Source organism: Vanellus vanellus (assembly GCF_965231255.1).
Source record: "Vanellus vanellus genome assembly, chromosome: 15".
NCBI classification, from domain to species: domain Eukaryota; kingdom Metazoa; phylum Chordata; class Aves; order Charadriiformes; family Charadriidae; genus Vanellus; species Vanellus vanellus.
Genome location: NC_138920.1, coordinates 3,816,873 through 3,840,154, shown reverse-complemented (window position 1 = coordinate 3,840,154; position 23,282 = coordinate 3,816,873). Strand labels below are relative to the sequence as shown.

Genomic DNA, 23,282 nt, shown 5'->3' with positions numbered 1-23,282 from the left:
CTGAAGGAGCCCCTGCTGGTGCTGGACTGTGCTGGGAAAGTGTCTGTGAGAGCAGGATGGGGCCGGGGGAAAGGTCAGGGGAGGCAAGCCCCTGGGCTGGCAGCCCCATGTCTGAGCCCTGGAGCTGACAAGCCCCAGAAACAACTTCTTCAATGCAACCTCTTCCCCCAAAGGTGCAAGGAATTCAGCCAGGGCTCCCTCCTCCCGTCTCCCTTGACCTCAGCCCAGGTCCTCCCTTGTGGATGCTCCATGGCACCAGGTCCCCTCCTCTCCCATCTGCCCCATGGGTGCCCCTGGTGGCTCCTCCTCTTCCCTGCCTTCAGAACCCAGGTGATGTGGGGCTGCCTTCAGGCTCCCAGGGCAGGGGGCTGGATGGCTTCACAGAGAAGGAGAGGGGTTGTGCCTGCTGTGAAAACCATTAAAGCAGGGATCTGGGTCCAAAAACCTGGAGGTGGGGGCCAGCCCCTCCACCCCTTTTCAATAACAGAGAGCACTGCACTGGAGAATCAATGCTGGCATCCCTGCAGGGCCTGGACATGACCCTCCTGTTGCTAACAAAGGCACTGCTGGAATGGAGAGGGAGGAAGAGATGTCCAGAAACTGCCACATGTTTTTGGAATGAGACGTCAAGCAGAACCAGAGGTTCACACGAAGCTGTTAGATGCACTCAGGTAGCCAAAGCCGCAGAGGCAGAGCTGCTTGCTATGCCCAGCATCACCAGCAGAGAAATGCCCCAGAATATAATTTATTCAAATCAGCCTCTGCTTAAGAAATTCTGCTGTCTCAAAATCCCCTAAATGATTACAACCATTTTTAATCATGATTGGGAAAGTGGAAGAGATCATGAGAGAGAGTTTAAGTGTTTTAAGTGCTGTCACATGTGGAAGATCCAGCGATACCTGGAGTTTGCTGGACTCCACGCGCAAGGATGGCTGCAGTGCCGCTGCCCAGGGGAAGTCAAACCACAGCTGCATCATCCTGCCCCCCAGCTGACACTGCTCAAAGGGCAAAGGGGCAAGAACACCCCAAGGTAAAATCAGAGGAGAGTGTGGGAAGTGTCCAAAATGCCATGCCAAGAACAAGTGTAATAATTTCAGCAAAGTCTTACTACAGCTTTTCCCCCAAACATTAAAGGCTGACTTCTGTGTCTCTGCTGGGCTTCCACTTAGCGTAGTTTAATAACAGGCAGTGGTTCAAATCATGAAAATATTTTGGTGTGAGACGTCATCACAGACCTGTGGCAGTGGGACTGCAGACCCCTCTGTTTAGCTAATTGCATCAGGCGCCTTCTTAGGCAATAGAGACTGGCAGTTTTAGGATGTGATTTGACTCATCTATTTTAAACACCTACCGCAGGAACTGATTAAGGCAGGGCTCTGGCGCACTGTCCTGGCACTGCAGACAGTTTTTAAAGTGGATAAAAAAAAAAAATACTGTGTCCCTTGAGACACAATACAGATAATCAGCAAAACCACAGCCCCTTTTTTCTACCAACTCCACTCCGTGAACCTTTGCTGATCCCATCTCTGAGCAGCTTCCATGCATCCAACCACAGCTCTGCTAGATAGAGTGACTGCGGCTTGAAGCACAAATTTAAATTGGAAAAATATCTTGCTCCTTCTTAGTTTTTCCATGTATTTCTGAAAGCTGCCTGGAGCCTGCAGAGCTGCTGCTGTTACACTGCCACAAGAGACTTGGCACCACAGCATCCACAGCATTGCCACAAAGTAATAACTGCAGCCACTGGTTCCCATCCAAGAGATGGGCAAAATTCACAAGAGAGGGGGTGTTGACATGAGATGATAATAAAATACACAGTGAGACACCTAATGCCTACCTTACCTAGGTGTTTGCATCTGTCCCCAGTGAGAACCTGGGGCTGGGACTGGTTTTACCAGGAAGAAGGGACCACCAGCTCAACCCACTGCCCAGATCCCCATCTCGGCTCCAGTGAGCAGGTGTCCAAGTGACAAAGAGCTACTATCAACACCAACCCTAAGGCTTCTAAGGAGAGTCCAGAGATTATTAATAACTCTATCTTGTCTGTTTATTGCTTATGTTACTGGATCAATCACTAAACCACTGAACAATTAAACATTGAACCAATCACCAAGATCTTGTGGCAAAAATCAACCCTCTGGGAGTTGTCCAGTGGAAAATCTACTCCCTTCCCAGCGCAGCCTGCTCTGTCAACAACCCTACACGGCCACCTCTTCCCACACTCCACATCCTGCAGCAGCCCCGGAGGCACAGTTAGAGGCAGGACAGAGAGCAGCAAACAAATTGTAGGATAGGTGGTGCCATTTTCATGCTACCAGAAGCTACTTCATACCAGAAACCAGGAGGAGCTCATGTAAAGAACCTGCATGTCAAATCCCAAACCATTTTGCAGGGCTGCAATGGAGCAGCAGGCTTTCCTCTACTCCTCTCTCTGCCATCCCCTCTCCCACTTCAAGAGAAGAGCCATCCTCTGCCTCCAAAGGACTCATCCTGAGACTCTCCACATTTCCACATAGCTGTATTTTGACTGTGCTCAAACCACTGATTAACTGTAATTAAGCTTGAACTGATGATGAAGAATCTTGTCATCATTATGCTGTTGGGATTTTGTCAGAATGCGCCTGGAATTTATGCAAGAAAACAGCAATCAGCTTCAGCAAAGCAGATGGGAATTCTTTTATTTTTATCATTTATCATGTTGGGAACCTCTGCTGCCATCTCAGAAAATCAGTTCTGTTTTACCTCAAACCAGGACACGTTTCCAAACCTCTCCAGTGTGATCCAGAGTGTTTCAGTCACTCTTCATCATTCAAACACTGGCAGGCACTGGGGCTCCGAGTCTCTGACTAAAGAGAGGGAAGGAAAGTTCAGACAAATCCCTTCTTCCACAAAACCAGAGGCGTGCGGTTATTTCCACTGGGAGTTTTTAAAAACCACCAGGTCAGCACTCCCACCTCTTCCACTTGTGGCTCAATGTCAGAGCCACAGGTTCTGGGCAGTCTGTACCCAATTCCTGCCACCACCACCTGACCGCTCTCATGCCAAGGAGGATTTGCCATACCTTTCTACATTTTCCAGATGGATGCAGGACAGAAAGACACGCAAGGTCCACGCAACCGTTCCCTGGGCAGGTTTCATAGTCTCCTGCAAAGTGCAGTAGGCACGCAGCCTATGCAACTCTACAACATTCAGCCCAAAGCCCTTTGTAACCAACTCTGCACTAAGTTGTCCCTGTGAGACCCTGGGATCTGCTGCCACCCCACCTGGCTGGGCTGCAGACGGACACACAGCTACTCAGAGAGCAAAATGCACTGTGCATCTCCCAAGATGCTTCTGCAGTGATGGAACATTTTCATCCCTTCAAAAACATTTGTCTCTTCTCACCCAGACTTTTCAGTGGATGAAAATGCCCTTTTCCAGGAAGATAAATCTTTCTGTTCTGCACCAGTGCCAGAGCTGGCATGGAGCTTTCTGACAAGTTAAAGAAAACAGTGGACCTAGCTGTTGCACCAAATTGCAACAAAGAATTTAATTTGGTTTCAACATCATTTTTCAAATGCCAAAGAATTAGAGCAAGGAGATATTTTAAAGCCAAAATGGAACAATTTTCAGAAATGCAGAACAAAAAAAAGCCTTGTGGGGAAACATAAAATCTGAACTAAACCCAACAGAGGTCCCTGATACACAGGCCATGGCATCCCACCTGAGCACAAGGTAGATGGGAGGTGGAGTGAAGGTGGGATGGGAAGGATGGGGAGAAAAGGAGAGTGTGGTGCCATGGGCTCTCTGTAAGAAGAACAGGCAATGTATGAGACCTCCAAAATATTCATCTTCCCAGGTGTCAGCTTTGGGACCCAGGGGAGCAGCTGCAGGTTTGCAGTGATGGGTGAGGGTCAGGACATGTCTGGGCAGCGCTCCGTTACCCAGACATGCAAAGTGCCTAGGTATAAAGGTCTGTATTACTGTCTCTCCTTAGGTCAGGCTGGTACTGACAAAGAAACACAAGTTTCAGCCTAGACCTGATGAACACAGCACCCTTGTTGCCAAATCCACTCACTGAATTAAGGGTGAAACCTTCCCATCATCAGAAAAGCTATGGGACGTGAAAGAAGCACATCAGATATGTTTGTAGAGCTTGTAGTTGCTTTCCAGCTTTGTAATACTTTGAGTATCTGGCAGCAAATTTCAGCCAGCTCTCAAAAACATTAAGTTCCTGCAAGTGCAAGGCAAGCAGGCAGCCTGGAGGAGAGGGGCTGTCCAGGCCCCTGGTCGAGGGGACAGCAGGGTACCAGCACAGCCCTTACAAGATACCAGAGACTGTACAAAGGAGCGAGCCCCCCTGCACACCCTAAAAACAAATGCCAGAAAGTCCAGCTCTACACACAGAGCCACAAAGATATCTACGAGGTCCAGCATGCTGAAGACTGCTTGAGTTCCATAACCTGCCGCTATGCAGTGGGCAAGCAGTCCCTGGGCAGCCCCTGGGGACAGATGGGGTCATGCCTTCCTAGGTACAGGCCTGTCTCTCCAAGTCCCTCGTCCCAGCAGGCATGTGGCTCTGGGTTAGAATCGGAACATTCTGGCAGATGCAGCATTGCCCCATGTTGTTTGCAAGGGACAGGATGCCTCTTACCAGACAACTGAGCTCCAGGCTCCCTCTCTAGGAGGTCCCACCTCTTCCTCCTCCACAAGCTGGGGATGAAGCTGAAGAAATTATGTACAATTCCCTGCTGCCACTTCCCACATCACGTCCCAATCCCACCTGCTCACACTACAGCTGTCCTGTGCACATGCACATGGACCATGTCCCAGCCAGGGACAGAAACAGGAACTACACCTGCAAGGGCAGCAAGGCTAGACTTTCCCTTCTGCTCTTGCAGAAATGAGGGCACCCTTGCAGGGCTGAAGGGACGATGTCTCCTATGTTTTCTTGAAGTCTCTGAATCCAAGAAGTTGGAAACCAGCTCCATCCACAGGGTCCCTTCTGCTCTTCATGGGAGAAGGAGATCAAAAACCCAATGGTCATGCCCTGCTAATAGATGTCATCAGCTCAATGCTGCGACTGCCACGTTGTCATAGCTACCACATCATCATTACCGGTAATGAGTTATAGAGAGCACTGCTGCAGCTAGGGTCACACATGGCTCTCGGAGACAGCCAGGTTGCTGTCCTTCGGTCAGTCCTCCTTATCTGCTCTGGACAGATGGAAGAAAGGGGTAGACTAGATGACCTTTAAAGGTCCCTTCCAACTCAAACTATTCTATGATTCTAAGAAGCCAGACCTGAAAGCGATGGTAAACCAGGAGCTCTCCACCGTTCAGTTAAGGGCACAGTTAAAACTCTGCTTTGCTGCAACCCGTGTTTCCCAGCAGTATTGCATGGGGGGTGACTCCAAGGCCACCCCAAGATGGAGCAAGAGGAAAGGAGCATTTGCAGAGGAAAGGGAAGAGCTCACTGCTGACTCCCTGGGATCACACCCCAAAGAGACAGAACTATTTTCAAGAGACACCTCCTGCTGCCGACATCCAACAAGCCCAACTGGCAGAGACAGGCAGCAACAGGCAGCCAAGTTTAAGAGAAAGCAGCACCAGGGGCTGCACACACCAGCCCACTTCTCTGCCCCATCACTAAAGCGGGAGCATTTGCTAAAGCCACCACCTCAACACTCAGCAGGAGTCAATCATCCCCACTCCCCCAGTCCTGGGTGCATGATGTGGGGACTTGCAGCCAGGGACTGCTGGGTATCTGCTGTTAGTGGCTCAGTGGCATTCAGTGGCTGTTGGCAACTTGGCATGGCACGGGCCCTCCGTGGCACTGCCCTGGCTCCCAGCAAGGCCCTGGGACCAGCATGTGCAGCTAAGGCTGTTCCAAGTTTAACTCTCCCTGGCGTAGGCCTGCTCAGACACCGCCCTGGCCAAGGGCATCAGAGAGGTGCAGGAGATGCTTGCCGAGGTGCCAGGGAAGTGGCACAAGCCGGAACCGAGCCTGCCACCTGAGACCAGGAGGAAGCTACAGCCACCTTCTCCCCCAGCAGCACTCCTCCATTTGAACAGGCAGCCCCGAGACATGCAATTTTTCAAGGGCCAGTTTCTCCCAGTGACAAAACATGTTCATTCACAGCAGCCAGCAGGGCAGAGGGACCACAGCACTATCTGAAAGACTGGGATGAGAAACCCAGTCCAGCCCAACAGACTCCTTTAGATAGCACTAGTCAAGAGGAGACCAGGGCTGAGTGCAATTACTTCTCCTGTTCTTTGGGGGTTTCTTTTTTTAAAAGTAGCTGGCCTAAATTCACAGTTAGACTCATAAGGCCCACTTCTGGTGGAAAGCAGCTCTTACGTAAGTGAAAAGCAGTTCCCTGTGTCAGCAATGGCAAAGTCTGAGACTTTTCACAGTCTGTGCATCGTCCTCACACCACCACATGCTCCTCCTGCAGACACACAACCTGCTCTAGAGAGCTGTATATTTCTGGAATATGTTTTTCAAACTAACATAATGTAATTTTAAATGGATAGTTGCTTTTACAGAGCTACAGTAAATCTGATAATGACTGTTCTCAAAATGTCTGGCTTCTCTCTTCACCAATGCTCATAGCTGATGTTCAATGGGTTAACATCAGCATGTTACAAGAGGTAAGTTTGTCTCACCCTGACTATTTATCACACCCTCCTCCAAACATCTTCCATCTACAGTTAAGCAGTTTTATATTCTCCTTCGTCTCCTCTCCTCTGTGCCACCACAGTACTTACTCTGAATGACGCCTGTCAATGCCACTGAACAACTCCCACAGCTCCTCCGAGCTCAGGATCCCATCAGCGAAATAGTTCTTGAACTCCTCAAAAGACAGCTTCCCATCATCTGCATTTAAATAAAAGGGAAAAATAATTATATATCTGCAGAAAGAAGCATACAGGCCCCAGCGATCCTCCCAGCAGCCTCACTACCAGGAGCGTGGGATGGTTGGGCGTGTTGTGCATAATAATTAGAGCAGATCTCTCATTGAAAGCATGTCCCACCAGTCCCCATCAAAAACCCAGTAGTGCTGCCAAGCAGGGCCACTGCTGCTAGAATTTCAGGTGGGAATTTCAGCCCCTTCCAAAAGGCCCCTCTGCAACATTTTCAGAAACACACGCAGACATTCTGTACTTAGAGGACTGTCCAAGCCTACTGTCCAAGTACAGAGTCCATTACAAAAAGCACAGTGAGGACAGCATCAGGTTTTTATGGAAAGAAAATTTCTCCATTGACTCAAGAACTTTTTCCTTCATCTCTGTGGAGGACTTCAGCTCCTGGGCTGCATTTTAATGTGCAACAAAAGCAGCTCCTGGAGCCTGCAAACTGCCATGAAGAGCCCAAGAGGGCCTACGAAGGCTCAGAGAAGCAACTTGTGATTTTGGACTTCTTGGTTTATGGGTGCCAGATTAAGAACTGGGTAGCAGAGCCAGCCTAACTCTTAAATGCTAAGGGCTCCAGTGGGCATCCAGGAACAGGGCCACCCAACCAGGGGCACCTGTAAAACCCTGGATTGAGAGCAGAGACTCAATCAGTCCTGCAAGGGACGGAGCAGAAGCCTGATGGCCCCAGGCAGCCTGCTGCACAGCTTGCTTTGCCCTCCCTTCTCACTGCTGGCAGTGCAGAGGAGAGATTGTGTGCATGCAGGCAGGAGAAGGGCTTGGAAGGGGCTCTGTCCTCCATGGCACATGGATGGTGAATTAGGGGAGCCCACTTTTCCAGCTGTGGCCAGGCCCTTTGTTCTGGTGCTTTTTCCTCCAGGCGAAGCAGAAAAGCATTTTTCTTGCAGCCAGAGAGCTGCTTGCCCTTATCCTCCTTCATTCTTTAAGCCAAACCTCCCAGCAGGGACAGGCTGTGCTGCTTCGCCCAGACCCAGGCAGGGAGCAGGAGGCAGCGGCAGGAACAAAGCACTCACCGTTCTTGTCAGCTCGTCGGAAAATCTGCAAGAGAAAAAAAGAGGGTTTAGTGAAGGAATAGGGAAAGCAGCATGGCTGAATGGCAACCCAGGTGGCACCCAGCACTGCCACCACTGGAAAACCCTCCTGGAGCCCAGGGAGCAGTGGAGAAGCCCTGGCTGCCAGGGCTGCACAGGCCAGCACTGCACAGACTGCTCCAGGGATATTCCCCTTTGCAAACGATTAAAAGCATTTCTCGCCTCCAATGCACAAAGCTCTCAGTACAGCCACCACCGCCAGGGCGAGTCCAGCACTCATACCAAGCATCTTTTAGAGATCACAGAGGGAAACAAAGCACAAAGGGCCTCCTTCTGATGGAAAGTGTTTAATTTTTCAGACCCTATAAACGAAAGAACATTAAGCACAAAACCACTCCATAACAGGAGTACTTTGTGCATCACTGCCGACACTTCAACCATCTGCAGCGAGGAGCAGCTCTTGTCCTGCACTTTGTAATCACCCTTCACAACAATCCTTCCTGCAATACCTTGACATGCAGACACACTGTAATTAATTATTAATTAATTAATTAATCTGTAACTAATTCTGCCACAGAGCACAGTTGGAGAGCTGCTCCAATTCAGGGTCTCAATGCAGGCTCCCAACCACGAGGCTTCTGCCTATAACCCAGGAGAAAGCTGGGGCTTCTTATCCCTGCCTGGCTCCTCTTTCACCAATAATTATCGGGAGGTCTGGGGCTGACTCTGGTGAGGAAGAGCATCACTTCTGAAGCCTGCGAACATCTTGCCAGACCGAACAGTACGAGGCTTTGGCCAGCACATCCTAAAAGAGCAAACGACAGAGTTGTGTCTGTGGTAACTTTCTTGATGAAGAAGTCTGAAGAAAGATAAGGAATGAAAAAGGACAAGAAAAGGGGAAAGCAGACTTTGTTATATTCTTTTCCACACACCTGCTGAGTGGAAACCACTGATAAAACCACCCACAGACAAGCTTGGTTCCCTGCCGCAGGAAGACGCATTGCTGCCAGCTGCCCCCTCCACCCCCAGCTCCCTTCTGCACTGCTCCCCAACAGCTTTGCTGCACGATTTGAGGGCACAAGCCCACATCTAGCCATTGAAATGTCCCTGAAAAAATGCTTTGAGGTAAAGAAACAGCTGCCCAGAGAAACCTCTGCTGCTCACTCCTGAGGAAGCTGCTGGCTTGCAACTGGGTAGAGGCTTTTCTGATGCTAGTCCTAGCAGGGAGCTCCCTGGTCCTTCCGCATGACTGAAAGCGGGAGCAGGGACACCTCCTTGGAGGATGCTCTTCTGAGACAGGGAAGCTCCTCCCGACCCGAGTCACTGCAGGGAATGGAGGCTGCCCTGAGCCGACCAGCGTTAGGTAACCATCCCTCTGGGACTCTGGCTTCCAGCCAGCCAGGCTGCTTCCCTTGCAGGAAAGCAGGGCAGGAGCTCTCTGAACACCCCATAGGAGTCACTGGATGCGCTTTGGAGCTTTACCTCTACCAGCTGAGACAGAAACCCACAGCTCCCACAGGCTGGGGATTTCTCCAGGTTTTAAAGCAAAACTTTCTTCAGGCGAAAGGATTCATGTGCGTATCAGAGGTCTCATGGCTGCAGGGTCACACATGCCAGGGCTCCCTGGCTGCAGGGGCAGCTCTGTCTGCAGGCAGTAGCAGCACCAGCAGGTCCCACCTGCCTGTGCCACCCTGCTGCCTCCCTGCCTCAGGCACGCCACTTTCCATCAAGGCAAAAGCTTAATCTTGCAGAGCTTTCCATCATCAGAGGGACACAGGGCTCATGCAACAACATCTCTGACTCCAAATGTCACTAAGGCCAGCTAGCTCATCCCAAAGACAGTCAAGTGTCACCCAGGTACTTAACAAATGCAGAATTAAGTGAGGTCAAACGTTTCCCACTCCCAGGCTGGCCTTGCTCAGCAGAGTCTGTCTCTGGGCTAAGAGGGAGAGCAAAATTTCAAGGGGGATCCCATGGGGCTGAGGTGGCCTCTAATCCAGGGTGAGCACACCCTGGTCTTAGCATGAACCTCAGCAAACACAGCTGATGCTTCTCCCTCACACACAGGATCCTTTGCTCCAGCGGTGTGTTAGAAATCACTGCCAATGCACACATGGCAACTGCCTGAAGCTCATAATAAGTAAATGTGGCAAAGTAGCTGAGCTGCAAGAGCCCTGCGAGGCGAGGCCACATCTGGTCCCGCACGCCCCAGGGACATTGGGGCTCTTCCCTGTCTCCAGCAAGCCCATGCTTGGCTGATCCCAGCTGCAAGAGGGGTGCCTCAGTGAGCACTGCACACTCCAGAAAACACCAATGGCTCCTGTGCACAAGGCAGGATCCAACTCCAGCCAAGCCAAAATAGCACACAGACGGTTCCACGCTCCATAGGGTGACCCCTGGCCCACCCAGAGTGCAGGCATATGCACTGCAATGGCAGGTAAGCGCTGCTCCCGGTGCAAGAGCCAGGTACTGGCAGCAGCCCTGGGACAAAGCCAGGGAAAGCGATGCAAAGTCAGGCTGGGAATAGGATCAGGGCTGCGTCGGCTTGCACTCGGGGTGGCTGGCTGTCTCAGAAACACAGGGACATCGCCTCAAGCCCGAGACATTTCCCTTAGCCCCCGGCTCCTGGGCTTGTGTCCAAGCAGCCGCAGCCCCGCTCGGTGCCTGCAGCACTGGGACCGATGGAAGAAACACTAAATCAGCATGTATTTGGGGATGAACCCCTCGCATCCCGGGAAGGAGTGACATCATAGGGCTTCTCCCTGCACTGGAAGCAACTGTGGCTGCTGGACACACAGCCAGGGACACTCTGACTGTTGGGGAGGTGACAGCTGCCCTGGGGACACTGTGCTCATCGACCCACCGCAGGCTAATGCAGGCTGCAGTCAGGTGCTGGCGATAAACACCAGGTGGTCTGAACTGCTTTTCTGAATCTGTTGTACACCAAGAAGGGAGTAAGCAAGCCCTGAGCACCAGCCTGGGAAACGAATCTCCCAGAGGCTTGAGATGTCTGCACGGAGAAACAATTACGATGGCAGCACTGCAGTTCATACCACGCCTGCAGCAAAGCATTTCAGGCAAAGCCCTCCTCCTCCTCACCTCTCCTGAAGGCAGGCAATCTGCAGGCAGGGAGACGGCAACTCCAGTCCCAGGGGAAGTACCAGCTCCCACCTGGGATTTGTGGTGGGCAGCCCTCCCTTCCCACTGCCCGAGGGGCAGGCTGGGATCCTGCCCCACTGCGGTGGGGAGCAGCTCGCCCTGCCAAGCCTGAGGGGCAGCTGGAGACCAGGCCAACTGCCCGGACCCAAAAGCAGAGACATTAAACTCGCCCTGCCAAGTTCCGGACCTGAGGCAGGAGCAAAGGGAGCCATGGGGAAAAGGAAGGGAGCCACGGAAGAGGAAGGGAAGCCGCCAGAACCTGGAAAGCAGCTGCTAGCGCTGTTAACACTTCCCATTATAATTGCTTTAATGACACCCTGAGGGATAGATGTGGGACTAGTGAGTGCCCCGAGGAGCTGAGCTGAAACACAGCTGTCACCACCAACCTCCCTCCAGCCCATCTTCCATCAGCCAAGTAATTAGTGCGGTTAACGATTCTGGCTGGAGAGCCCTGCATCCTGAAATCCCCCCACAGCAGGACAGAAACCCTGACCCTCAGCTGGAAGCACCACCGCAGCAGAGGGAGCTGTGCTTTCCAACTGCTCCCTGGTGACACCAGGAGGTCTCCCAGACAGAGGACTGGATCAGGCATGGCATTCACCTTCCCAAATTGCTGCCTGAGATCTCCTGCTCCCCTCCTCTGGGATGAACTGGGACACTGGGGGTGGCACCACCCAGACCAGAACAGGATAGAGATGACAGCTGGCACCATCCTGGGCTGTCCAGATGCTGGAGCACCACGCCAACCCTCACCCTTAACCCTCGCTTGCTTTCTCCTCCCCTGTCCCTGCAGCAGGGCAGGAGCAGCACCTCTGCTCACACATCCCCTTGGCTCCACATGGCGATTTAGACCCCAGTGGTGCTGGACACAGGGGAATGCAAAGGCCGGTGGCCCACAAGGAAGACTCAGCTGCCACCCACCCAACCCAGGCACCCTGCAGCTCACGAAAGAGGACCAGGAGCAAGGGAGCTAAGCACCTCTGATGTGCTCCAACAAGAGAGGTGGCCTCTGACCCAGCCTGTGCCACTTGCCCTGGGAGATGGCCAGGCATGCAGCCACCTGCCCACCCTGCCGGGTGTCAGAGGGGAAGAGGCACTGCCTCCCAGAGCCCCAGGGCACACAGGTCCTTCTGGACAGGAACACCCTCACCACGAGGCTTGAGGGGACGTGGCACGATGGGAGGCATCACACCAGGACCTGTCTTGTGAAAACAAAGGCGACCACTATCCGCATCTTCAACTTCCCCAAGCCACCCACAGCTGCCAAGACACCCAGCTGACCTCCAGCCTGCACAAACAGCATCTTCCTCCACAACTCCTGGTGTGTTAAGAGCGGGCAGGGACGGGGGCTGCAGCAAGCAACGGACACGCTCTGCCAGTGGGATCCCACAGCTTTTAACAGCTACACAGTACCTTCTGCAGCTTTCCTGCCAGACACACACAGATCCTGCTCCTGGAGTCACGACAACCAGCTCTTGATAAGGAGTGGGCTATTTCTAGCCACTCAGAGGCCCATAATTCAGGAAAAGGGCACAATACAGTACTATTTAAGACATCATGACCCATGCCTTGATTCACAGCTCCAGGCCTAAAGCAGCAGCGGGGCCCACTTGCTCATCCCTTGGGTTTGGTTCCTCGGCCGGGGCAGGCAGGAAAGGGCCTCACCCTGACACCTCCGTGCGAGGCCCGGCCACAGCTCCCTGCGAGGAGGCACGGCGGCCCGCCCGGCCCGCGCTAAGCCCCGGGGGTGGGACGGGGTTTCGGCTGGGGGCCCTTCCCGAGGTACTCACGTCGTGGAAGATGGGGAGCGGCTGGCGGCGGGGCGCGGGGCCGCGGTCGGCCGACAGCAGGCACACGGCCAGCAGCTCGGCGCACGCCATCATGGCCCCGCCAGGCGCGGGCGCTGCGGTGCCGTAGGGAGCGGTGCCGTAGGGAGCGGGGCACCGCGGTACGCTGCCGTAAGGCGCGGTGTGGTGCCGTAAGGTTCGGTGCCCCGCGGTACGCTGCGGTGCCGTAGGGTGCGGTGTCCCGCGCTACGCTGCCGTAGGGAGCGCCGCGCGGAGCTGGACTCAGCTGAGCGGCTCTGCAGCCGCCAGGCAACTTTGCCTCCGCCGAGGGCCCGCCCCCGCGGTGATCCGGTTGGTCGCGGCCGGTGATTGGCACCTCAGGGCCGCGCTTGTCGTTGGCGGAGGGGAGCGGGGCGGGGCGGCGCTGTGAGGGACGCGCGGGCGGCGGCCGGTTGCTGTGGCCCCCGTCGGTGGTGGGGTGGTCCCGGGCTGGTCCAGGTTGGCTCTAGTGTAGCCCACGCTCGTCCCGGCGTGGCCCTGGATGGTCACACTGTGGTGTGACCGTCCCTGGTTGCCCCAGTTGGTCACAATTTGGCTATAGATGGTCCCAGTGTGGTCACTCTTGGCCCCAGGGGAGCCCTGGTTGCCCCAGTTGATCCCAGTGTGGCCATGAGTGGTCCCAGTGTAGTCACTGTTTGACCCAGGGTAGCCCTGATTGTTTTGATGTGGCCCCAGCTGGTCCTGTTTTGGCCATGAGTGGTCGCAGTGTGGTCACTGTTGGCCCCACGGTAGCGCTGGTTGTTCCAGTGTGGCCCCAGCTGGTCCCAGTTTGGCCATGGGTGGTCTCAGTATGGTCGCTGTTAGCTCCTCAGTAGCCCTGGTTGCCCCAGTTGGTCCCAGTGTGGCCATGGGTGGTCTCACTGTGGTTGCAGTTTGCCCTGGCATAGCCTTGGTTGCCCCAGTCAGTCCCAGTGTGGCCATGGGAGGTCTCACTGTGGTTGCAGCTGGCCCTGGGGTGGTCCCCCTGCCACCCAGTGTGGCTTCAAATAACTTCCCGGTGGTGCCAACTCCTCCATGCCCACCGGTGCTGGGCAGCCTTTGCTCAGTGCTGCTTCCCTCCGGTGTGGCGTGCAGGTGTGAGGGCGTCGTACCAATGGCACTGGGTCCCATGAGCAGATGTAAAACCCTCTTCCCGCCCCAAGCGGGGGCTGCAGGAGCTAGGGACAGGCTGGCTGAGGGGGGAGGAGGAGGAGGAGGAGGTAGGAGCTGCCTTCACCCCTGCCTGGCACAGGCACCCGGTGGGCTATGCATGTGGAGAGGAACAGGATGGACATCCATGTCTGTACCCCAAAACCTGTCCTCCAAGGTTTTCACAAACAAGAAACAGATAACTAGATAAATAAACGAGATGAAGCTGTTGCTGGGCAGAGCTTCACACTGCTCCCGGGGTACGTGTGGTGAGGTGACTTCTTGGGGTGTTGGGCTTCTCCTCGTCCCTTTCGGAGTATCCCAGGATTTTGCTTACAGAAAGGGGCATGCACCAGTTTCGCTTGGATGTGAAATCCTAGCCAGGCTTGCCTTCATCTGCACCACCTATCTCTTCACATGGACCTCTCGAGGCCACCCTATTTTGCTGAGCTTGGCTTCTCTTAAGCCGGCTCTTAAAACTGAGACACTTCCCTGGCCCAACGTGACCCAGCTGTGGCACGTGTAGTTCACTCGCTCTCCTCCTCCCCCGGGGAGCCCGGGGCGGTTGTAAGGACGCATCGCTGTTATTTTTACCATCTCCCAACTGCTCCGGGTGTGTGCAAGAGAAAAGAGGCAGAAAAAGTGCACCTGGGACCTGGTGGGGATATCTGAGAGCTCTGGGGAGCACGTGCACCCAGCCCAGGTGGCACATGGATGTCCCTTGTCCCCCGGGGGGGCAGAAAAGGGACCAAAGGCTGGAGCTGTCAAGCATGGCCGTCATCAAATCAAATTAAAACAGAGGCAGGTACTAGAGAAACAGGCAGGGGAGGTCCTACGGTAGCAGGGACAGAGGATCACCCTGCCAGGGAGCATGGGAAGGGGCTTGGGCAATGGTGGGACTCTGCCATGGATCAAAGCAAAGCCCCCAGGGTGTCTTTCTGCACCCCTGCATTGCTAAAATCCATGATTGGTCCCCATCGGGGCTCCTCAAGGTCGACACAAGTTTCAGCGTGGGAAGGAGCCACTGGAAAGTCCTGAGGGCGAAGTCCAGGGCAAAACTTCTGCCGGCAGCAGGAGGCAGTGGGTGCCCCCACCTCCTTTCACGGGCACTTCCAAAGTGCACCCCAAATGCCACTGACAGGGAAGGGGGACATGGCCTCAGCCCCGGCTGCAGGGAGGACAACCAGGGCTCTGCTCTGCTCCCCAGATGTGGGGGACACAGGGACACAACTGGGCAGGAATTAAACAAAACACCCACTTACAGTGTCTTGCGAATAAATGATGCTGTGCTTCACCTCCCTGAGTTACCTCCTTGCGAAGAAACACAAGTTGTTTTGAGGAGAGGCGATATCCTACATGGGGTGGGATGCAGAAGCCGGTCAGACAGCGGGCAGCGCTGGCAGGGGCACAGCACCCCGGGGCAGATGTACACGGCACCCCAAAACCTGCCTGGACCCTCCAGGAGGGATTAGATTAAAGGTATAAATTCTGACAAACTTTATGCTATGTCAGCATCTAACGCTGCTCCCCTCAAGCACTGCCAGCCTGTCCCAGAGCTCGTCCCACAGTTGGGCTCTCCTGACTCCTCCGAGTCTGAGCCTCGCAGCACGGGGACAGGAGACCCCACGGCTGCCTGGGCTCAGCACCACGTCTGCATCCAGCACAGCTCAGCCTGCGGATGCCCGTGTGTCCACCCACCGCAGCGTTTGCCGGTGCCAATGGAACCACCACTGCAGCCCGACAGCACCAGACACCCCCAGAGCTGGACGGGCACGGTCCCTGCAGGGACACTGCCAGGGAGTGGGAGTGAACAGGAGCCGAGGACCCACGGAGCACGCAGGATGCGTGCAGGGTGCCCATCTCCCGCACTGTGTCTGCTTCACCCAATGAAGAAAAGCATCGGCGGTGCAGATAGTTCATAAAACCAGGCAGCGCCTGGGGCTGCTCCCCAAAACCATCATGTGCTCTTCAGAAACAAGAGCCCCTAAATGAGCTATCATCAGCTTTCTCCAGCGATTCAAAATAGCAGGAGGGAAGCCCTTCAGCTGCATCGTGAATCATCCCTGGGAGGCAGAGTGGTTATTTTTAGGGTGCTTTGGCTTGCCTGGAGCCGCCAACGCGTTCCCCCCCGAGATGGGCAGCACTGCCGCAGCGGGGGGACACGGTCCTGTCCCTGCCGGGGGGGTGGCTGCTTTTGTGGGGATTGGGAGTCCCAGGGGCTCATCATCCCGTGAGGTTCCCTATTAGGGGAATGTGATGGCGAATTCCATCAGAGAGATGCTCCTTTGCTCAGGGGAAAAGGGAACAGCTGTGCTGCCAATGGGGGTTAGCTCGCTCGTGGGAGTGAGCTCAAGATGTTGGCGTGAGCCCTCTCCTCTCTCCCTGCACCCACTTGCTTCTGTGAAAGCCAATGGCCACTTTCCCTTTGCCAGGGTCTCATCCCTTTGGGCAGCACCGTACGTTGCCATCACCCTCCATGAAAACAAAACCGAAAGGGGGAGAGGAGAAGGAGGGCCAGATCTTGCTAAGCGCAGGGGTGAGGATGTGTTGGTGTATGGCTGGGCCGGATGCCCCGTAGTAAATCATGAAAGCTTCAGCACCGCTGTCACCTCAGGTGACAAACATTGACCTTGTGAAGGATGCAGCAGGCAGGGGACCAGGGGCCATGCCCACCCAGCCTGCTCTCCCTGTCCTCCTGCCCCTCGCTCTGTGGGGCAGGAGTCCCATGGACCAGAAAGCTCTTTTAGTTTAATTGCCTGAAAAAGCCCTATTTGATGGGGTGACAGTGTGACAGCGAGCCACTGGCTCATCCCAATCAAGGCCAGCCAGGCTGTGTATACTGTTGCCCTCCTGGCTGCCAAATTTTGGGACAGCACAGCACGCTCCCCTTCTCACTGCAGCCCCTCGCCCGAGCCCTGGCTGGTCCCCGGGGCCAGCGGGGAGGAGGGCTGGGAGCGGGGACGGTGCGGGGAGCTGGCACCAGGGATGGGGCTGAGCCGTGGCGTTTGCCACCCTGCACTGGCACGCCATTATCCAGACACGTCCTGCAGCGAGAACGACCCTGCGGCAGCACAACCAGCTGGGGACCGTGCTGGGGTGCGGGGATGGAGGCAGGAGGATGGAGGCAGGGGGACAGGCAGTGGTGGTGGGCTCACCGTGTCACCCCATCACCCGCCGGCAGCCTGACCTGAACCCCGGCTGCCATTCCCTGCCAACGCCGGCACAGGAGCCAGGGTGAGCTTACGCAACACAGTCCGGGGTGAAATATTTATCAGGTTGTTTAAAGGAGAAACAGGCAGGAGGCCGGGCAGAAAGAGGAGGGGAGTGAGCGCACAAACACGGGAAGGAAATGGCACGTCCCTGCCTGCCACTGGGTGGGGGCCACCCCCCCCCCCCCCGGCCCACTCCAGACTGCCAGAGCATCTCTGGAGTCTCCAAGCATCCCTCCCCAGGGTTCCCTGGTGTCCCTCATGCCTTGGGAAGGGGACAGTGTGCCGCAGAGCAGGTTGGGACACACAGGGTGAAGGCTGCCGCTTGCAGCCAGCTCGTCCCCAGCTAGCAGGGACATGGGGGACCTTGAACTTTGGGCCACGAACCGGTGCCGGCAGATGCTTTCAGGCAGGACCAAGAGGTGCTGGGGTGAACAGGGGAGCTGGGAAGGCACTGGGAGCTCGTTTGCTGCAGATGACTGGTTTCACATCAGCCCCATGCTGCCTTCCTCCTTCCCGCACCCACCATGCAAACGCTGCCCCAAAACCAGGGGGGAGGCAGGGGAGGGGGCCAGGCAGGAGAGGAGCCGAGTGGGGAGAGGGGCTGCTGAAAGGAGAAGTGATCCCCATCCAGCCCCATGGCCCTGTCCCTCCGGGGCACAGCCTCTTTGGAGGAGCAGAGGGTGGCAGGATAAGCCCCTGCTCCCATCCCACACATGGCAGCGCGTGGAGGTGCAGAGGAGGGAAAAAATGCCACAAACCCAAGGAGCAAAGCGCTTCCTGCAACCCCAGGCAGTGACGCGCCTGCTCATGCATTTCAAGTTCAAAGTGGGGAAAAAAAAACAAAACAAAACAAACCAAACAAACCCAAAAAATAACCCAACATTCCCCTTGGTTTCTCAGGTCGGGGTCCTCACCACCCCAAATGCCCCCAGCTGCCCCAGCGCAGCCCTGCACCAGAGGCCAGAGTCAGTAGAAACCTTTATTAAACACAAAGCTCAGAGGAACACAAGCTTGTTAAAAGGCAGTAAAAGTGAAAGTGCGTCTCTAGCCTGGCCCTGGGGGAGGCGGGGAGCCAGGACCCCTCCTCTCCTCCCCTCCACCTCTCCCAGCCCCAGTGGGCTCTCTGGAGGGGGAGATGGACCCGAAGGGCTGAACGGCTGCGTAGGGAGAGGAAGAAAAGCCTGGAGACAGCGTTGGGTCCTCACCCGCAGAGATGCAATACACCCCCCCCCCCCCGGGACATCCCTGTGTCCCCCCCAAGAGGACATGCACATGGTCCCAGGGCCGCCAGCCCCATCTAGCCCCATCCCCGCTCCTGCAGCCCCATTTCGGCCACGAACAAAGCTGGGACGTGCCAGCGGGTCCCCAGCGGGACCCTCCGTGTCGTCCCCTCCCACCAGCACTGTTCCCCCGCTCCCTCCTGCCCCCCCCCGTGTCCCAGGGAGAGCTCCCACACACCATAAATAATAAATAAATACCCCACACTCAGCTGAGCTGCAGGCAGCCCCCCACGCAGGGCGGGGGGGACACAGCCCTGACCCAGCACCCCCCACATCTCCGCCACCCCCTTCCCAGCGTGACGAAACTTCTCAGCACCCCCACTCTGCTGCACGGCCCCCTCCAACCCACCCCTCAACCCACCCCCTCCCCCCCCCCCCCCGGGAAATTAAACGCCGTCCCCAGGGGACAATAATAAATTAATCAAATCTGTACACAGGACTGCTTAAAGCTCTGTAACGGGCACCTGGGGTGGGGGGGCAGTGGCTCTGCCCTGGGCAGCCCCCCCCTGTCCCCAAGATCAGGGCCCTATGGGGGGGCGGTCCTCTGCAATGGGACCCCCACCCTGGCATCTCCCTCGCGGGGCCAGAGCCGCAGATGCCACCCGCCCCCACCAGCCTGGGGGGGGGGGTGTGGAGGGGTAAGAAGAAAATATTGCAAAAACGGACAGGGAGAGGAGCTGTGGGCGCTGTGGCTGGAGGGGCTGCCTGCCCTGCCTGCGAGGGCAGGAGCCCAGGGGTGGCCCCCCCCCATGCCTAGCAGTTCCCCCACAAGCAGCCAGGCAGAGCCTCAGAAGTCCAAGGGCGTGAAGTCCCCAAAGTCACAGTCAAAGAGCTCGCTGATGCCCTCGCCCTCCTCCAGGCCAAAGTGGTAGTCCTGCACCTGCGGCGGTGACAGGTTGATGAACTCGTCCGCCAAGAAACCCGAAAAATCCTCCCTGCTGTGCTCCAGGAGGGCGTCCATGGAGGCCAGCGGCGACAGGCTCACCTCCTCTGCCAGGCACTTGCCGGGCAGCGCACTCGTCCCTGGCAGCAGCGTCTCTGCGGGGATGGGAAGCAGCCGTAAATTCCACAATAGTTGCCAAAAAAGCATTTTTGGGCTATGAAGGAGAACCTGCCTTCCCACCTCCCTGCCTTGCTGAAGTGCCCGAGCATCACTGCAGCTCCTTACTTGTGCCAAGGGGTTCACGGCTGCAAACACAGCAAGAGCCCCTGGCCAGAGCCACCGTGCCATCACACCAGCACCCCTCCTGCCCCCAGACCTGGCCACCCACCTTGCTCTCCAGGCAGCAGTGGCATGTTCACGTCCTGGGCGGGATGCAGGAGCGGGGAGGCTCTGGGCTGCGAGTGGCTGGGAGATGACTCCTCTGCGGCGGCTTTGAAGGGGCTCTTGACAGGGCTACAGACCCCTGAGCTGTCCTCCGGGCAGAGGAAGACATCGATAGGGCCCTGAGTGCTTCGCACGGAGACCTGGAAAGCCTGGGGAGAGGGGAAAGGAGTGAGACGAGGAGGACAAGGATGCCCCAGGAGCCTGGGCTGGGATTTGCTGAGGGCTGGGCAGATGGGGACCAGAGGGTGGCCCCAGCTCACCTCTGCTGGGTCTGAGACCTGCAGCTGGGTCTCCGGGGGGGCTTTGATAACCATCACCATTTGCTCTGAGGGGTCCACAACGCTGCGGAGATCCTGGCAGGTTACGTAGGCTGTAGTGTGGCGGGTCAAGGAGCAGACACTGGGATGCTTTCATGCGGCAGCGGGGTGGGCTGCGAAACGCCCCATCTGCAATGCGGCTGGGCTCACCTCGGGGCTCGACCGCATCCCCCCCACCCAGCCAGCCCCATCCCGGCCCCACACCAAAGGATATTGCTGGTTGGCGGGATCCTCGGTGAGCAGGCGCAGCTGCACCGTGCACGTCTGGATGAGGTCGTCCAGCTGCCGCTCGGCCGCCTGCAGCTCCCGTAGCTCCTTCTCCAGCAGCCGGTGCCGGCTGGGGGCCCCCACGGTGGCCTGGCTGCCCCTGGGGAGCATCGCGGCCATCAGGAGCCAAATCCCACGGCTCCCTCTGCCCCACACCGTGACTGTCCCCATATACTGTCCCCACCTGGGCCAGGTTATTTCCCACCCCATACCCAGGGAATCAGCCTTGTGGGGATTTCCCAGTAGGGCACAGCCTTGGGGTCCTCTCCCCAAACCTGGACACAGCCCCTCACTCCCCGGGCTGGCTGAGGGACCCCAAGGGGGACTTGCAGCTGCCACTGGGATACTGATGTTGGGGAGCCACCCGTGCTCCAGCACAGCCCTCACCCAAGGCTGTGGCCCATGTGAAGGGGGAGCCACCACTCAACCACTGAGCAGATGCTCTGGTGACGGCGCTCTGAGCTTCTCCATCCCAGCAAGACCCAGCTCCACCCCAAGCCTGGCCCAGGCAGGTCCCCCATCCTAGGGGACAGCCAGCCACAGCCCCACGAGCCCAGCCCAGGGACGTACAGCCACTGGATGTTGTTCTTGGACTTCTTGGTGATGAGCTGGATGCCCTCCAGGACATTGGTGATGTCGTAGATGCGCCTCTTCTGCACCTTCAGGACCTCGGCCGCCCAGTTGAGGTCCACCACACCATCAGGCGACTGGCTCAGCAGCTCCAGGAAGCGCTTGGTGGTGAGGTTCAGTGAGGTTTCGTAGCGGGACTTCTCCCCAGGAGACTTTGCCCCTGCCAGCCATCAAGGACAAGTGTGATTTAGCCACAAGGGAAACCCAGTGCTTGAGCTGAGAGGTCCCAAAACACCCCCCCTACTTGCAGGTGGCTCATGGACCAGGACCAGCACCCTGAAACCCATCTGCTTTCTCAGGGCAATGGGGTGAGCTTTCCACATACTCCACACAGGAAGGATGCTGCAGGACCTGGCACGGGCTCTGACGCTGGTGGCTCAGTCATGACTGTAACCTCAGTTGTGACAGCAAGGCACCAGGCAGGGCTCAGGGGGGAGATGATGAAGGGTCCACCTGGGACACTGCACTGACACTGTGCCGGCGGCTACAGCTCCATCCCACAAGGAGGGATGGAGCCGGCATGGTGCCCAGCAGATGTGCAGGACAATTGTGCCACCAGAAACAGCCCAGCCCCAGGAACGGCCTCTCCAAACCGACGTAAAGGGATGGGGAAAAGCTGCCAGGGACGAGCCTGGAGGCACAGCCCAGCCCAGCCCGTGGGCAGTGGAGCGGGGCTGCCAGATCTGCTCCAGGCTGGGCTGGCTCGGGGGGTGGGTCAGGGGGAGCCAAGCCGGTACCTTTAGTGGGGTTCCTGGCCTTGCCCCGGCCCACTGGCAGGCTCTCTGCTATGTACTGGTGATCTGTCTCCAAGTTCAGCTTCCTCTTCACCTGCGAGGGATGTGGCTCATCAGAGGGATGACCACCACTGCGGCCCCACTGCTGGGAAGGCTGCGAGGGACCCCTGAGGGATCCCCCCCAAGGGGCACGTCACCGCAGGGTACGGATCCTCCCGCTGCCAGCAACAACGGGTTGATGGGAGCAGCTCCCCGGCTGCCACGCAGGCCAGTGGGGACACAGGGGGGAGGCAGCCCCGCCACGCTGCGGGGAGCGCCCCAAAGCAGGCACGGGCTGCAGGAGCGGGAGGCAAAGCACAAGCCAAGCGCTCAGGCCTGTGGCTTCCAGAGCGGCGTTAGGAAACGGCCACGCTTGGCAGGTGTGCTGCGTGGCACCGCACGGCACGGTATGGCATGGCACAGCTGGTATAGCATGGCACAGCTAAGAATGGCATGGTACAGCGCACGGCATGGTATAGAGCACAGCATGGCACAGCCTGGTAGGGTATAGCAGGTCACGGCACGGTGCAGTATAGCACGGCGTGGCACAGCACAGCCCGGCCCGGTATGCAGCCGGGCTCGACGCGGCCCAGTATTGCACGGCTCCATATATATAGCACGGCTTGATATATATAGCACAGCTCGATATATATAGCACGGCCCGGTGTATTGCACGGCCCCGGCGGAGCCCGCAGGGTCCCGGGCACCGCAGCCCCCGCCCCCGCACCGCCCCCTCCCCCGTCCCGGTCCCGGGGGTTACCGGCGGGCGGCCCAACGCGGGCCGTCTGGGCGCGGAGCCGGGACGGGCGGGCTGCGGCGTGGCGAAGAGCAGGAGGTCGGCGTCGGGGTGGCCACCGCCGCCACCCGCGGGCTCCTCGGCGGCGGAGACGATGAGGAGGTGCGGGGAGGCGCTGCCCAGCAGCGCCGCCAGCCCCGCCGCGCCGCCCGCCGCCGCCGCCATGGCTCACATGGCCGCCGGGACGGCGGGCGGCGGGGCGGGCAGGGCGCGGGCAGGGGCACGGCCCATGGCGGGAGCGGGGACCGCTCCGCTCCTCTCGGTTCCGCTCCCGCCGCCGTTATTGTTCGGGGAGGGCGCCGCCGGCCCCGCGCGCGCCTTTGCGCGCCAAATCCTTTTTTGCCGCGAAAGCGGCGCCAACCTCCCCGCCGCACCTTCATTGGCTGCGCCTTCCGCCGGGCGCCGCGGGGGCGGCGTCTCATTGGTCGGCGCCGCCGGAGCGACGGGCGGTGCCGCTCGCTGATTGGTGGCGGTGCCCGGGGAGCGGCGGAGGGGGGAGGAGGCGGACGGGGGGGACGGTGGCGGCCGCCGCCGGCCCCCCCCCTCCCCCGCCGCTCCCCGGGATTCCCCCTCCGAAGTCGTGACATGACCCACCCGTGGG

At 57.4% G+C, this 23,282-nt stretch overlaps 2 protein-coding genes across 2 annotated transcripts in view; both read right to left on the bottom strand.

Moving 5' to 3' along the window:
• NECAB3 (N-terminal EF-hand calcium binding protein 3) overlaps positions 1-12,987 on the bottom strand; it is a gene marked incomplete at its 5' end in the record, with an annotated part of 28,086 nt that extends 15,099 nt beyond the window's left edge. Inside the window, 3 exons of the mRNA XM_082491188.1 lie at positions 6,750-6,858; positions 7,928-7,952; positions 12,895-12,987. Coding sequence (XP_082347314.1) covers positions 6,750-6,858; positions 7,928-7,952; positions 12,895-12,987 — 227 coding nt within the window. The remainder of the gene's footprint in view (positions 1-6,749; positions 6,859-7,927; positions 7,953-12,894) is intronic.
• A 6,371-nt stretch (positions 12,988-19,358) lies between these two features.
• E2F1 (E2F transcription factor 1) lies at positions 19,359-22,846 on the bottom strand (the record flags this gene model as incomplete). The annotated part of the gene is made up of 7 exons (XM_082491268.1): positions 19,359-19,609; positions 19,843-20,047; positions 20,159-20,297; positions 20,418-20,582; positions 21,053-21,272; positions 21,850-21,940; positions 22,646-22,846. The coding sequence occupies 7 exons, from the start codon at positions 22,844-22,846 to the stop codon at positions 19,359-19,361; spliced, it is 1,272 nt and encodes a 423-aa protein (XP_082347394.1).
• Positions 22,847-23,282: the final 436 nt, after the last annotated feature.